Here is a 14600-nt window from a genome sequence, read left to right as displayed (position 1 = left end):
TGACTGGAGGTTTTTAAGGATAGGTTAGGCAAACACCTGTCAGGGATGTTTTAAGTATATTTGGTGCTGCCTCAGCATGGGGAGCTGGACTAAATGAACTTTCAGGTCCCTTCCAGCCCTAAATTTCTGAGACTCAATGACTAGTTAGAATTTTCCATGTTTATTTGTTTTGTCTTTTTAATTTTTGCTTTTATCCACGTGCTTTTTATTGCAGGTGCCACTGGGATTGAGGATCGCCTGCAGGAGGGTGTTCCAGACACTATAGAGGCACTGCGAAAAGCTGGAATCAAAATTTGGATGCTGACGGGAGATAAACAAGAAACTGCTGTCAATATTGCGTATGCTTGCAGGTTATTGGAACCAGATGACAAAATCTTCACCCTCAAATCTCTAAGTAAAGTGAGTAGAAAATGAGATTGCCCTCCCTGTCACCCCACAAACAAATTTCTGCTAGAAATGATTGGTCAGACTATACTAGAAGTGCTGTTTAAAAAACAAAACAAAAAAACACCACGTTTTCTAAGATGTCCTTTGTATACTGAAAAACTGAGGGTCTTTCCCCCCCATTCTGTGCGTAAAGTATATTTTACATTTATTTTACAGAAATCTATTCCTAAATACAACCCCTAAATGCTTGTTAAGTATTTAAATTGACTGCAATGTCTCACTTCTCTTTGTATTAGGAAAAGATGTTGATACAATGTACATGTTTATAAATGTTTGCAGAAAGCTAGACGTTGAAGTATACTAGGAATATAATCACTGGTCAAAGAATTATTGACATGGAAATTGTGTTAAATTAAATTTTTTGCTGCTCTGTGTCATATTTTCCCTCAGCCCTGCTTGATTAGCATTAAAACACAAGGAATTATCTCATTAAAGTGGTATTACACCCAGAAATCCAGAGAATTAATCTACTTACATTTTTTAACAGAGAAAAATCTTTTTTTTCCTTCTCCTTTTGAAAATAGTTCAGTCATTTTGTAAATAAAACAGTGTTCAAAAATGTAACTGCAGTGGGAGTCAAACACAGTCTTGCTTGATAATTGTGCCATCTGCTGGATGTTTATAACTAACTGCATTTTGATTCTCTGTTTTGTGAGCTATTGAAGATAGAATTTTAAGGAAAAAAATGGCTAGCCATTATCCAGATTAAGTGACCTGCAAAAATAGTATTGTAGTTGAGGGTAAACATGGGCACACAGAGTTTACCTACTTCTCCTTTGGGAAATAAGGAGTTTAGTTAAAGTTTTTAGTTTAGATTGGTTTACCCACATCTTTTTACCGCTGTACTGCTGCTTGCTCAGTACATGTGTGTGGGGAGGACTGGGCATATGACATTTTATTCTTTTGATTTAAAAGAATGTGTGAAAGAGGTGTGAGTGTGTTTTGCTTGTACTATACCTTAGAAACTCAGGTCATGCCTTCTTTGGGAGATTTTCTGGTAACTGGATAATTAGTGCAACAACAGATTGAAAAGGGAAGGGATTTTTAAGTCATTCTATAAAAAATTGTTGGATATTTATTTTTGTTCACAGCCATCTGCCTTCCACAATTGCTTAACAATTTGGATAAATGGTGCCTTTGTTAGAGCTTTTTTGCTTTTTTGGTTAGGGTGTTAGCTGTAACAATAAACAGGTGCTGAGGTCCTCCAGCAAAACTTGACATTGTTGATATGTCTAGGTAAAGTTAGAAGCAGACAAAAACTTCGTTTACAAAAATCTTTTGGGCCTTTTTATAGATTTTAAAGAAGCCAAAAAAAAAAAAAAACTACAAGGCCAATTTTTTTGGAAGGTTTTGCAGGTCACCTTTTAACCTGGATTTGAAAGGTATCCCTGGTTTTCCTTTCCAAACTAAACAAATTAAGAGCGCAAAAGACTCATAACTAAGCCTGATTTATATTACGGAATCCTTAATGGTCATTACTCACATTATAGTCCAGTAAATATTTTCCTGGGTAGTAGTGCAAAATCCATGCCAATGTGATTTAACAAGGTTGAAATGATCTTTTCTGCAGACAGCAAACTCTGTCCAACTGTAATTTTAAAAAACAATAGAGCTGGAGAGCCAATTCAGGCCACCTTCCTCATGCGTGAAGTCCCACTGAAGTCATGGGATGACTCATGCAAGGTTTGGCCTTCTGCATAATATGTATTTTACATACTGGAAACAGAGCCAGGGTAGAAGATAGAACGTTACATCAGCCTTTCTCTTTGCCTTACACAAGGACGCCTGTGCATTGTTGATGAACGCTATTTTAGAAGACATCCAAAAAAGTATGTGTGCCAAAAAAAATCACAACTCCAAACTTGCGAGCGTCTTTCCAGCTCCCTCCACCCAAGCTCCAGATTTCAGTGCCAGCCTGGTTATTGATGGAAAGACTTTAGAATATGCCCTGCACGAGAGCCTGCAAAGTATCTTCCTGGAACTCACGGAGAGGTGCCGGGCTGTGGTCTGCTGCAGAGCAATGCCCCTGCAGAAAAGTGAAGTGGTCAAACTGGTGCGAAACAGGTTGAAAGTGATGACGCTAGCTGTAGGTGAGTCTCCGCCCAAGCTGTGCACTCAGTTATCTCTGCTCCCTGGAAAAAGAGGAGCTATTTTTAATATTTTTGTTGCTGTCTCTTATGCATTTTACCCATGGAAGAGATGAATTACCTAGGGCCAAATTCACTTCTGACATAAACTGGTGTAACTCCACTGAGTCAATACTGCCAGTGAATTTGGCCCTTAAACTAGTTACTGGCAAGCCCTTCTTCCTAGGCTCGCAATAACAATAATAGTGATGCTTTCCCTAGTACTTTATCAGTTCATTTTTTTTAAGGGGTACGTTGGGGAGTTTTTCTGCCATTCTCTATCACAAATATCCCATGCTGGGGAGAAATAAGAAATGGTCCAGTCTCTTTCACGTAGGGCTAGAGTTAACAAAGATCCCGGTCCTGCTGTCCCAGGGTATCGGCGAGTTTCTGAAAAATGTAACAGCAAACATCCATTGGGCACTATTTTCCTGTAAAATCAACTGCTTCCCATTACTAGCTTATTATTCATGGGGTATTCCATCGTTTACAGTATTGATTAGAACAATAATTCTTAGTATTCTGGGCAGCGTTCTGATAGATTTGTCTCTTCTCACCATCTCTGTGTAGAATATATTAGCCAGCAGAGCTACCTCCATGTTGTGTTCCAACTAAGATTATCTTCTTATTCCTCTCCCTCCCTCCTCGCCCATCCCCACCCCCCCGCTCTCCCTGGAAGGTGACGGTGCCAATGATGTCAGTATGATCCAAGTGGCTGATACTGGAGTGGGACTCTCAGGCCAAGAAGGCATGCAGGTAGTGAAGACAGAAAACAGCTGCAAATCAAACCGGACTCAGATTGAAATATAATCAAAGTTCAGCTTTGAGGTTTAGAGGCTACACAATATGTTGCCACAGAAGGGACCAGCTTGTGTTCTGAGCTCACTCCCAAGCCTGAGTGCTTTTCCAGGAGCAATCAGAGGCTGAGCACTGCAGGGGCTTGTGCTCTTGGACGAGAGAGCCTGTTGCTCGTTACTGAACTCCCCGTTCCTCAAACTCCCTGCTGTTCACTTCCTGGCCAACACATGGAGCCCACATTGCAGTTGGCATGGATGTACGTGAAGGCAGAGATTGGCTTCCTGCCTCTGACATGTTAGTCAGAGTTGGTGTTTGTGTAGCCTATAGCACATAGGGGCTCTGATCTGAACAGAGCACTAGGTGCTTCTCTAGTCCGTATGAACAGTAAATAGAAGCAATGTAATATAAATGCCCCACTCATTTGTCAGCATTTGATGCACATCATGTCTGGTATTTTAACTGTTCAGGTGTCACAACTCTTTCTTTGTGTGTGTTGCAGGCTGTGATGGCGAGTGACTTTGCAATTTCGCAGTTCAAACACCTCCGCAAGCTGCTGCTTGTCCATGGTCACTGGTGTTACACCAGGCTGGCCAACATGATCCTTTATTTTTTCTACAAGAATGTGGTATGTAGCTACAGTGTATCTGGGAAAAGGTTCTTAGTTTGCAAGTGTGAGATGGTGCGGTTTGGTTACCTATTCTTGCTTGGTTTTCCTTGTGGCTTTTGAAGGTGGAGACCGTAGAATAAATGCATAATTGTCAGAAATAAAGGGCAAGCATTAAGGGACTTAACTTTCAAGCTCCATCGGCAGAGGGCTGAGCCTGTCCATCTGCCTTGGATTGAGTTCACTGCTCCAGATTCATTGAAAATCACTTAAGCTTTATCTGTTTTATTTAAAAAGCTATCTGTAGTCGTTACTGGGAGGCAGTGACAAGGGGGAATGTTGAAATGAGTTATGCATCTGGACAATGGGTTTTGAAATATTAAGACATTTACCAGTAAAATTATATTTTAAGTGCAGTGTCGGGGCATATTTGTTTGGAAAGCAAGTGTGTATTTCATTTCCTGCAGACCTCCTGTAACAATGCAGAGATAAGATCTGTCCTCTTTTTCCTGAGCTTGCATAATGCTCAGCTGTGGGCTTTGGTTTGTTCTTTTGTCTTTGAACTGTCAGGCCTTCGTAAACCTCCTCTTCTGGTACCAGTTCTTTTGTGGGTTTTCGGGAACATCCATGACCGACTATTGGGTTTTGATTTTCTTCAACCTCCTCTTCACTTCGGTGCCGCCCATCATTTATGGCATTCTGGAGAAAGATATCTCTGCAGAGGTCCTCATGCAGCTGCCTGAGCTTTATGTGACTGGTCAGAAGTCTCAGGTACGTTAAAGAATTGTTGGCCTCAGGCAGATTGAGACACTCAGAATTGGTTTCAGTTTTTTTCTTTGCTGCATGCTCCTCGTCAGTGAAAACACTTTTCCTGCCGTAAACCATCTGGAGGGGACATGCAACTAAAAGCTATTTTTCAGAGATGTTTAGTTAGGCCTCTTGCTGTCTTGCGGGGTGGGTAGGAAGGAGGAGAGAGGAGAGCTGAGGCTGTGAGCTAGATGAATATTCTGTTACCAGTATGTTCTGTATTGACTAATGCCTAGTTTACAATGGTTGAGACAGAGCTGTCCACAAGATCTCTAGAATCTACGGTACCCGTACTTCAGTGTCGTTGAAGGGCTCAGCTACCACAGTGATGAGCACAGTGTAAGAACCTGAACAGAGTAGAATTTACTGCACCTTGTGGGACCATCTTCAGATAAATTCCATCATTCTGGGTTCTTTTCCTCCTGATGCCTGCTGTCCTGGACTTCACTGGTTCCTTCCTTTCGCAGCTCCCTTCTGTATACGCTACACTTTGTGTCTGCCTGTAATGAAGCAGGAAAACTTTAACAACATGTTTAAAATCAGCAGATCACGTTAGTCTGAATAAAGATTGTTTTTAAGTTAAAACGAGGCAGCTCATTCTGCCTTTCCCTCATTTCTGCTTTGCTCAGCATGAGTTGTAGCAAAGTTTTTACTCGTATGAATTTTGAGGGAAGTAAAATACCATATTCTAGCGACTTTTGGTGATACAATAGCAATAGCAGGCTTAGAGGGGCATTCAACATACTGTTAGCCTAAAACTCACCATTTTCTGACCATCTTAGGCCTCTCAACAGCAGACATCACCAGATTAATGGCTCCTGGTCTACAAGATGCTCCAGCATGCAGTGTGCTGATGACCTAACATCAGCTGTAGATCCTTGCTGTAGCCCAGTGCTCCTTTAGAAGGGGAAAAACAGTGGTGAGGTGAGGGAGCAGCGGGGCAGGGAGTTTACTAAATACAAGTTTGGCATTGTAGGGAGAGGGATATCGACCTCCCAAAACTTGTTCAGTTTCACTTTTCGTATTTTGCATCACTTGGTTTATAGAGCAATAAAGTTTGCAAAACCATATGATCCATCAAAATAAGATGCTTGTGAAGCCTCTATATGCAGGCTGTAGCTGGGGGTCAGTGCCCTGCAAGTCAGAGATTTGACTAAATACATTTCTGGAAGAACCTCAAGATCCCATATCCTGGCTTCCTCCCTCTGAGATGCTGAATCTCTCCACCTTTTCCCAGTTACCTCCAAACCTTCCTCTTCCCTTCAGCCTAGCATGGGGGTAATGATTACTGCTTTACACAATAGATTTTTAAGAAAACTTTGGTCTAATTGTTGTCCAGCCGCTGCCACCAGTTGTCACGGAGCCCCGGGCGATGCTCTGGAACTGCTCCCCATGAAGCCAGCCAGGACTCTGGGGAAGTCTCCTTTCTGGGAGCAGACTGTCTGCAGGACACAAAGCTCACACAACTTCCACCTTCCTAGGTCTGACCTCGGAGCATTCAGCATCCTCTGCCCCTCCGTGCGCTTCCCACAGCGAGTCCACTCAGGCGGGGTCCTGGGGAGGCCAGAGAGTCCTGCAGTCAGACGTGACTCTCAGCCAGCCAGTAAATCAGAAGGTTTATTAGATGACAGGAACATGGTCTAACACAGAGCTTGTAGGTGCAGAGAACAGGACCCGTCAGCTTGGTCCATTTTGGGGGGCAGTGAGCCAGACAACCACATCTGCACTTCACTCCACATCCCCAGCCAGCCCCAAACTGAAACTCTCTCCAGCCCCTCCTCCTCTGGGCTTTGTCCCTTTCCCGGGCCAGGAGGTCACCTGATTCCTTTGTTCTCCAACCCCTTTAGCTCTCATCTTGCAGGGGGGAAGGGCCATGCCATCAGTTGCCAGGAAACAGGGTGTTGGCCATTCTCTGTGTCCAGACCCCTGCACACACCTGCCCTCCAGGGCTCTGCAATGACCATACACCCTTATCCCACCACCTAGATACTTAAGAACTGCATGGGGAAACTGAGGCACCCCCACACTATTCAGAGGAAACATTAAGAACAGTCCCGCTTCGTCATATCTCTTCCCCCCTTTGAGACCAAACTGAGCGAGGTCACTTTAGCCGGTGACCTGGGGAAGTTCGAAGCCACCAACGTTCCCATGGGTGCCCCAGCATCTCTCCCGTTCCTTGGTGGGAGTTACACCAGGCCTTTCCAGTTTCACGCACTTCCTTAGGTTGGTGGTGATCGATAGCACTCGCATGCCGCATGTGGGAAGGTTTGTGTGGCCCGTGCCCTTTTGCCATCCCAAAACCCCCGGAGGGTCAAACTGGGATCGGGTCTTCTCCCAGCGTGCAATTCGGGCTCTCGAGGTTAAGAGCTCCCATCTTGACCTGGGCCACATACTGTTCACTTACAGAACTAGCATGGAGACATTCCTCTCTCAACAACGTTGTCTCCCCAACAAGCTGGCCAAACACAGCCACTTGGTTATAGGACTGTTTAACTTTCTTAACAGCTTTCACTTCATCTGAGACCTTCTCAAAACTATCCACGCTGGATCTTTCAACAGGAAAGTCAGTGGATCCATTCACAACAGAAAATTTCTGGCTGTTAGGAACTGAAACTTTCTTGATTAAATCACTTTCACACCCTTCAGTTGCAGTAAACTGCTTGCAAAGACTACCATGAGGATTCCTTTCCTTAGGGGCTTTTCTATGCAACAGTTCACCCTTCACAGAAATTCTGCCCTTTCCCTCTTCACCTAGGGCTTGCTCTAGAGGAGCACTTTCCTGAGCAACAACCGACTCTTTCTGGGTCTCACTTACATCCAGAATCACCTCTGGCCCATCAGGCGGATTCCTATACAATCCCCTTTCAGGTAAACTTACAGACTTCCTAGATAAAAGGTGAGAAGCGTTCTCCTTCCCTTTGCCACACACAAGTTCAGGAATCTTTTCCTTCTTGCCACAGGTTTCCACACCATCAGTAGGTAACACAATCAAATCACCTTTCTGCTGTCCTTGTGCCTTGGCTAGGATCTCACTCTGATTAGACAGAGTTGCTACACCCTTTCCCAACAACACACTAGCAACAGATAAAATACAAGCACCAGAATTGTCTGGTCTCTGGGATTTTGCACAGACACTAACTGGATGTGACCTAGTTACAGGGCCATTCTCCCTAGTAGACACAAACTTAGGACCCTTCCCTTCCTGGGCTTTAGCTGAATTCAGAACCAACTCTGAGATAACTGCACTATTCTCAACCAGCACATGCTGAAAGGCCCCTTCTGTCTGCTCCACAGACAAAGAAGAGCCGGAGACACATTCTCCTTTACCAGACACGCAGCTTGGGATCTCATTCCCCTTGTCCCAGCACACAGGGCTGTTCATAGACAACTGCTTGGAGACCGGGGTGGCTCCCTCTATAGGCAAGTCAATACCCCGACAGACACAGGCACATTTCCTTCACTGTCACATTTCTACACCCAGGTAACAGGTAGGGTACAGGGACACTCATCTTCCACTATCCTTGCCTTCCCGCACTGCTGACTAGACAAAGCCACAGCTCACAAGGCTGCCTAGGCTCATCCAAAGTTTCCTTACCAAGCACCTTGCCACTCCCAACAGATAAACTGCCCTCCCTGCCTGTGTCTCCTCACACTCAGCTGGGGTCTCAGCTCCCGCTGTGCTCAGCGCTGCCCTTGCTGTCCCAGTGGGGGTAGGCAGCGAGCTTGCTGCTTTCCTCACTGCATCAGAGCCAGCGTGAGCCACCTGAGCCCTCTCTCTGGTGTGTAAGGGGGCGGGAAGGATTAGTCTCTAAGGTGCCACAAGTACTCCTTTTCTTTTTGCAAATACAGACTAACATGGCTGCTACTCTGAAACCTGTCATTTTGCCTTGCTGTCTCTTCTGGAGCCATTGTTAAATTGTATTTCCCTTTACCTCTTGCTATGAAGTGCATTGACACAGGCATTCTGAGTGAAAGTCACAATATAAAAACGAGTGGACATGTTTTGTAAAATAATTGTATCACAATATTGCACTAGTGGGTTGATTTTTATACTGTGCTTGCTATAGCTTACATTCTTCAAAGGACAGATCTTTTCAGTGCTCAGCCCTGTACAAAATGCAGAAGAAGAGTGTGTCTGACCCCAGGGGTTTACAATCTATGATCCAGGTCCTGCATCAGCACCTACTATTGCAGCTCCAAGAGACATCTCACCAAGATTAATGGGACTCCACGTGGTCCTGGGGAAGTACTAGCAGAGCCTGCTGCAAGACCAGGGTCCACATCTCATTCTTGGTATAATCTCTGATAATTAGTTGCATGCCTACAATGAGGTCTCTCATTTTTACTATGACCATCTCTCTAAGGGTTTGTCTATATGGGGAAATTGACCAAAATAAGCTATGCAAGAGCTATTTTAGTTGTTTTTCCCATGTAGACAACCAATAAATGTCTCCTTTTGTGCGATGTTAACATGTGACCCTTCCTGTGGGATATTGGTTAGCGGTTTGGGGTTTGCTAGCCCTGGAGGGGCTCACTGTCTGTATCCTCTTAAAATAGCATTTTAAAGCGCAGTAAGTAGAGCTGCCACCTGCTTGAGCAAACAAGATGATTATGCATGATGACAGGAATTTAGTTTTCCCAGAGTCATAAATGAATTACAGCTGAGGCTGCTGGGATTTGTTCATTTCACTGAGGCTATGGTACCTCCTGTGTTTCCTCTTTAGGCATATTCACCTCCAATTTTCTGGATCACCTTGCTGGATGCTTTTTACCAAAGTCTGGTTTGCTTTTTTGTGCCTTACTTTGTAAGTACTGGATTTGAATTGTATTAATACACTTGTTGTTTTCTCTAATTTGCTGGTGTGGTTTTTAAACCTAACTAAGGGGTTTTGGTTGCACTTTCTCATACACTGTTAAAATTGACGATAATTATTGGACCCATTTTGAATTTTGCATATGTAAATTGATCCAGTATTGCAGCTGTTTGTATCCCAGTGGAATGTGATATATCAAAATATTAGGGCTATATGCATAGTATGTATCAATTAGCATGTCTCTTACTTTGCAGACTTATCGTGGCTCTGACATAGACATCTTTTCTTTTGGAAACCCGTTAAACACAGCAGCACTCTTCATAATATTACTGCACCTCCTAATTGAGAGTAAAACTTTGGTAAGTATGTTCTTCATGCGTTCTAAAGGGTATATTCTCTCCCCAGTGTGTGCATACAACTCTTATTAAAGCTAAACAAGGAAAGCACTCTCTATATGAAAGCAAATAAATATATTAAGGGTGAAACATTGATCGTTTTACTCATGGAGCAGTAAGTACTCCTATAACTAGCCCATTGGAACCAACAGGATTACTCACATGAGTAAGGCAAGCAAGCTCTGCCACCAATATTGTTAACAAATAACAAAATAATCCTGCTCTTAACAGCTTCTGTTGCTTTGGTGCTGTAAATTTAATTTTGCAAAGGGGAAAACGGATATCGAGATACCCTGCCTTTATCTGTTCCTAAGGCTTGATTTCCATAGACGACAAATGTGGAATGCTAGTTTTGAATGCTGGGAACCGATAAACCGTTTGTAGCCAAGATGAACAATTCAAAGGTGTCTTCCCTGCAGGAATAAAAGAAGCTGTTTTATGCCATAAAACCGTCATCTTAGTGTTTAATTAAGTCTGCACAAGCTAAGACAACAACAGATAGTATTCCAGTTCGATCGGATTAATTTAATTTCTTTTTAAACAAGGGTAAAAAAGTGACTATTTGTCATAATTCTGGAGAAAAATGTAATCATCCTGTTCAAAGTTGGAGGATGCAGGATGGTGGTTGTTTACTCAATGCAGAAAAATAAATAAATAAAGACCGTTTCATTCTTGAGTTGTTTCACAGTAGATGGAATGTCAAGCTGCATTCTAAAGTATTTTGACTTAAAGATTTGTGTGTATAAGCCAAGGCTTTTTATCCTGGATATGGAGGGCACAATAACCATCACAAAAATCCCTTTGTTTAGCAAACTATGGATGATATTAATGTCTCCATTCTCTGAATAGCATAAATGAATTTCTTTTGGCATTTAGAGACGTCAGCAAGCTGTCGGACCCGGCAACCGATTATTTTCTTAGTAACTAACGTACTCTAAATTGCAAAACAAAAGAAATCTGAGATCAATACACAGTTATTCTGTGTTTAAATCAAACTGTGTAGCGGTATCATGTGAAGATTTTGTTCCTGCTTGTTTGTGAAGGCCTTCTCTGATGCTTATGAGTAATGCAGTCATCTGAAGCACTTGGCATTAAAAAGTCTTGTACCATGGTATCATGAGTTGTATATTTAATAGACAAAAATAAAAGAAGGTTAAGGGGGGAAGAATTTTCAAATTATGTGGCTGTTTCCTGTCAACTATAGAGGGAAGAAACCCTTCTCCTTGGGAATATTTTATCTAAAATCAAGAGGGTGCTGTCTGTCTGAACTGATTTATGATTTACTTCAGTTCAAGACACTGTGTGTGTGTACGCACACACTTTTCTGTTTATAATAACTTTGATCCTGAATCTCTGATTCTTGTCTTGTTTCCCCTATCCCTCCTTTCCACATTATAGACTTGGATACACATGGCTGTTATGATAGGTAGCATCTTATTTTACTTTGTCTTTGCACTGACGTTTGGAGCAACCTGCAAAACCTGTAATCCACCATCAAATCCCTATTGGATCATGGAAAAGCACATGACAGACCCAGTGTTTTATCTGGTTTGCATCATTACTACTTGTGTTGCTCTTCTACCCAGGTACTTTGTTGTTTTATAACCACTAGTATTAACCGGCTCTGGTTTTCGTTGTGGCTATGATGCTATAAATCTCTGTGGTGTGGTCTTGTCTTTTTTGAACATATAAAATTGCATAGCCTGGTAGTTTAGGCATAAATGAACCCATATATATGCAAGGAAATGTTAATTGGGATCTTCTTCAGTTAAATTTAAACAAAATTGCTGTTATGACAGTCTAAATCCTACTTCTCATGTTTAAATCAATAATTTACCTTAATCACTTTTCAAAGGTTAGAATTTATATCCAAAGAAGTTGTATAAGGTGGCAGCGTGAATCATGTACATGTCATAGAGAAGCTATTTATGGGCGTGTTTTTATTACCGAAACGGTTTTTTCAAATGTTTTCTTTCTTTTTTTGAAAAAGCTTGAACCCAGAATTTTTGTAAATGGACAAAATGGTCAAAAAAATCTCTGGATTCCTACAAGTTGTGAGGAGATTACTGCTGTGGGATATACAACTTGTCCCTCCCAGTTGTGGGTTGGGGCACAGCATACATAGGATACACATTTTGCTTTCGGGCATAAACATATCACTCTGGTTTTCAACTTTGGCTCAGACCTTGCAACTAAACCAGCTGATGGTGGTACTGTAGGCCTGGGCTGAATTGTATCAGAAAAGCTCACATACTCCCTTCTGCAGTGTTCCTGGCTCCAGATGGTGCCACTAACCACTTGCTTTCCCTCCTAAATTAATTTAAAAAGCAAATTGTGTAGCAATAATGAGCCAAGATGGGAGAATGCTTTCAACACATGGGCTATTTTAAATCAAACAAACCAGTGAGTGAAACGTAAGGGTTCTGGTTTTAGGAGTGGCTGATTTTCATGGTAGACTGAATGCAAAGTTTTTAGACTTTATAAATAAGGTTCTTTGAGTCACTTTCAATCTCCCAGTGCTAGAAAAGTTTCAACAGCATTGCCAGAACAGAGAGTTTTTGTTTTGAGATACGCAGGGTCCAATTTTCAGCGCTGCTGAGAGCCTGCAGCTTCCACTGACTTCAGCTGGAGTGCAAGTACACACCATCCCTGAAAATCAGAGCCTAGGGGTGTCACGCCCAACATGCAAAAAACAGAGGCACTGAAGTCAGTGGCCACTTTTAAACATGTTGGTCCTAATAACCTGTTCTAGTGCAAAACTGCAGGCACAGTTATTTATGTGTGCAAGCCTAAAGGTCATTGCTGCAGGGGCTACTGCAGCTTTGGGATTACAGGGCTATCACTACAGCCTGGATGATAGGAATGATGCCTCCTCTCCTTTCCCTGCATGCTCCTGTTTGGGTCCTTTACCATTGCTGAGAAGAGCTTGAATCTGCTTCTGAATGGCTTACTGGAAAACCCTGTTTATGTTCTAGATACTTGTTCAGAGTTCTTCAAGGGGCACTGTTTCCATCTCCAGTGTTGAGAGCCAAGCACCTTGACAGACTGACCCCTGAGGAGCAGAGGGAAGCAATTAAAAAGTGGAAGGATGATCGTGTTGGGAAGTGTAGAATGGGTTTCCAGGGCACTCGTGCATGTTCCAGGTCTGCTGAAGATGCTGCATCAGTAAGAGAAAGCACTGACCACTCTTCATACATCCCAGTGTCTAAGACACCTTTTCATACCTGTCCAGCAGACAGGTCAGTGCAGAAGTCTACTTTCATATCAGACATACAGGATGAGTTCAGGGATGTGAACATCCTGACTTGTGAGAGAGCTGCATTTTTGAAGTCCTCGAAGGAAACCTATTCAGAAACATATGGTGCTAATAATTCATGTGCCGGCGTCCCGGAGTTTACTTTTGCAAAGGGCAGCAATGAAATTTCTCTAATAAATAAGGCAGGTTTGAATTGTGCTTTGACTGAACAGGATGTTTTAACATGCCCTGCGAAACTGGAATGTTAACTGTTTAAAAAAACCAAGAACAAGAACATCGGTGCATTACGTTACGTTCGGGTTTTTTGTTGGTGATGGTTTTTGGGGTGTTTTGGTCAAGTCAGTTGATGCACAAATTTATTCAGAAGCCTTTTGTATTTTTAAAACATTTTAAGTAACTTATTGAGGTATCCAGAGTCTAAATGGGCATGAAGTATTGTGCAAGTACCAGCTTTATTAAAAACTCATCATTTTTGGTACATGCTAACTGTATGACATAGTAACTTTGGTAAAAGTGACAGTGATGTAATTTAAAGGCTGTCCTGGTGGAGACACTTTTACCAGTTGACCCTGACTTTGTCATCCTGAGCTCCACCTAGTGTTGTTGCAATCTTGTGGTCTGTAGCGATGTTACAATGGCAACTAGTGCTGATAAGGTCCACTGCACTCCTCTCCAGGAACCTCTTTGCAAAATGTTTTTTATCCTCATTGTTCTGTTTGTGATCTTGTCAACGTGGAGGGTCCAGGCCAGCAAGATTTACAGAACACACTGGCCATGTTCAAAGTCCATTTTATGAAAAAATAAAACCTTCAGTGTCATATGGGCTCTCACTTTTTTTTTTACACTAATACAAAAGGATCTGGATATTTATAAGTCTGGAGCTGCTTGGCACAAGCAGGGCCAAGATGGTTTCTGAATGTCTGTTGTGGGTAAGAGGTCATGTCAGTAATTCCTATTTGCTGTGGTTTGGTTTGCTTTCACTTGGATTGTGAGGATAAATAAGTCCTACCTTTTCACCTGCCAGTTGACTAACCTTCTCACCTGTCACACTATCCCTGGTGATAGAAACAGTAGGAGACTTCCTGAAAATCATTAATGAAGACACAGCCTAGGATAATGCCCCCTTCCCGAGCACCATGGCTTTGCTAAGATTGTCACCTCCTTGGGCAGCTTTCAGGAGCCTGGGGGGTTGGAAGGTGAAGAGAATAATGATTCTCCTAGAGGAAATCCATCTTCCCATCCCTCAGGACAATATATTTTCTTTATTTGCAAAATAAGAGAGATGGAGCCCTGAAACAAACAACTGACAGATCTCCCCTCCATGCCCATCATCTACCTCTGTCTCAAGCTTTT

At 42.6% G+C, this 14600-nt stretch overlaps 1 protein-coding gene across 8 annotated transcripts in view; it reads left to right on the top strand.

Annotated features, from left to right (window-relative positions):
* The window catches only part of ATP10D (ATPase phospholipid transporting 10D (putative)), a 114622-nt gene extending 100557 nt beyond the window's left edge, over positions 1–14065 (top strand). For 7 of the 8 annotated variants that reach the window (XM_037897840.2, XM_037897839.2, XM_037897841.2 and 4 more), the window contains 9 exons: positions 215–399; positions 2228–2537; positions 3253–3329; positions 3871–3996; positions 4546–4746; positions 9507–9587; positions 9851–9955; positions 11390–11577; positions 12967–14065. In XM_037897840.2, coding sequence (XP_037753768.1) covers positions 215–399; positions 2228–2537; positions 3253–3329; positions 3871–3996; positions 4546–4746; positions 9507–9587; positions 9851–9955; positions 11390–11577; positions 12967–13495 — 1802 coding nt within the window. In that variant the 3' untranslated portion in view covers positions 13496–14065. The remainder of the gene's footprint in view (positions 1–214; positions 400–2227; positions 2538–3252; positions 3330–3870; positions 3997–4545; positions 4747–9506; positions 9588–9850; positions 9956–11389; positions 11578–12966) is intronic. The other variant, XM_043544403.1, reaches the window with a different exon arrangement.
* The last annotated feature ends 535 nt before the right edge of the window (positions 14066–14600 follow it).

The sequence above is a fragment of the Chelonia mydas genome, chromosome 4, assembly GCF_015237465.2.
Source record: "Chelonia mydas isolate rCheMyd1 chromosome 4, rCheMyd1.pri.v2, whole genome shotgun sequence".
In the NCBI taxonomy this organism is placed as follows: Eukaryota; Metazoa; Chordata; order Testudines; family Cheloniidae; genus Chelonia; species Chelonia mydas.
Note: the sequence above shows the minus strand (reverse complement) of the source record. Positions and strands in the feature narration are given on the sequence as shown.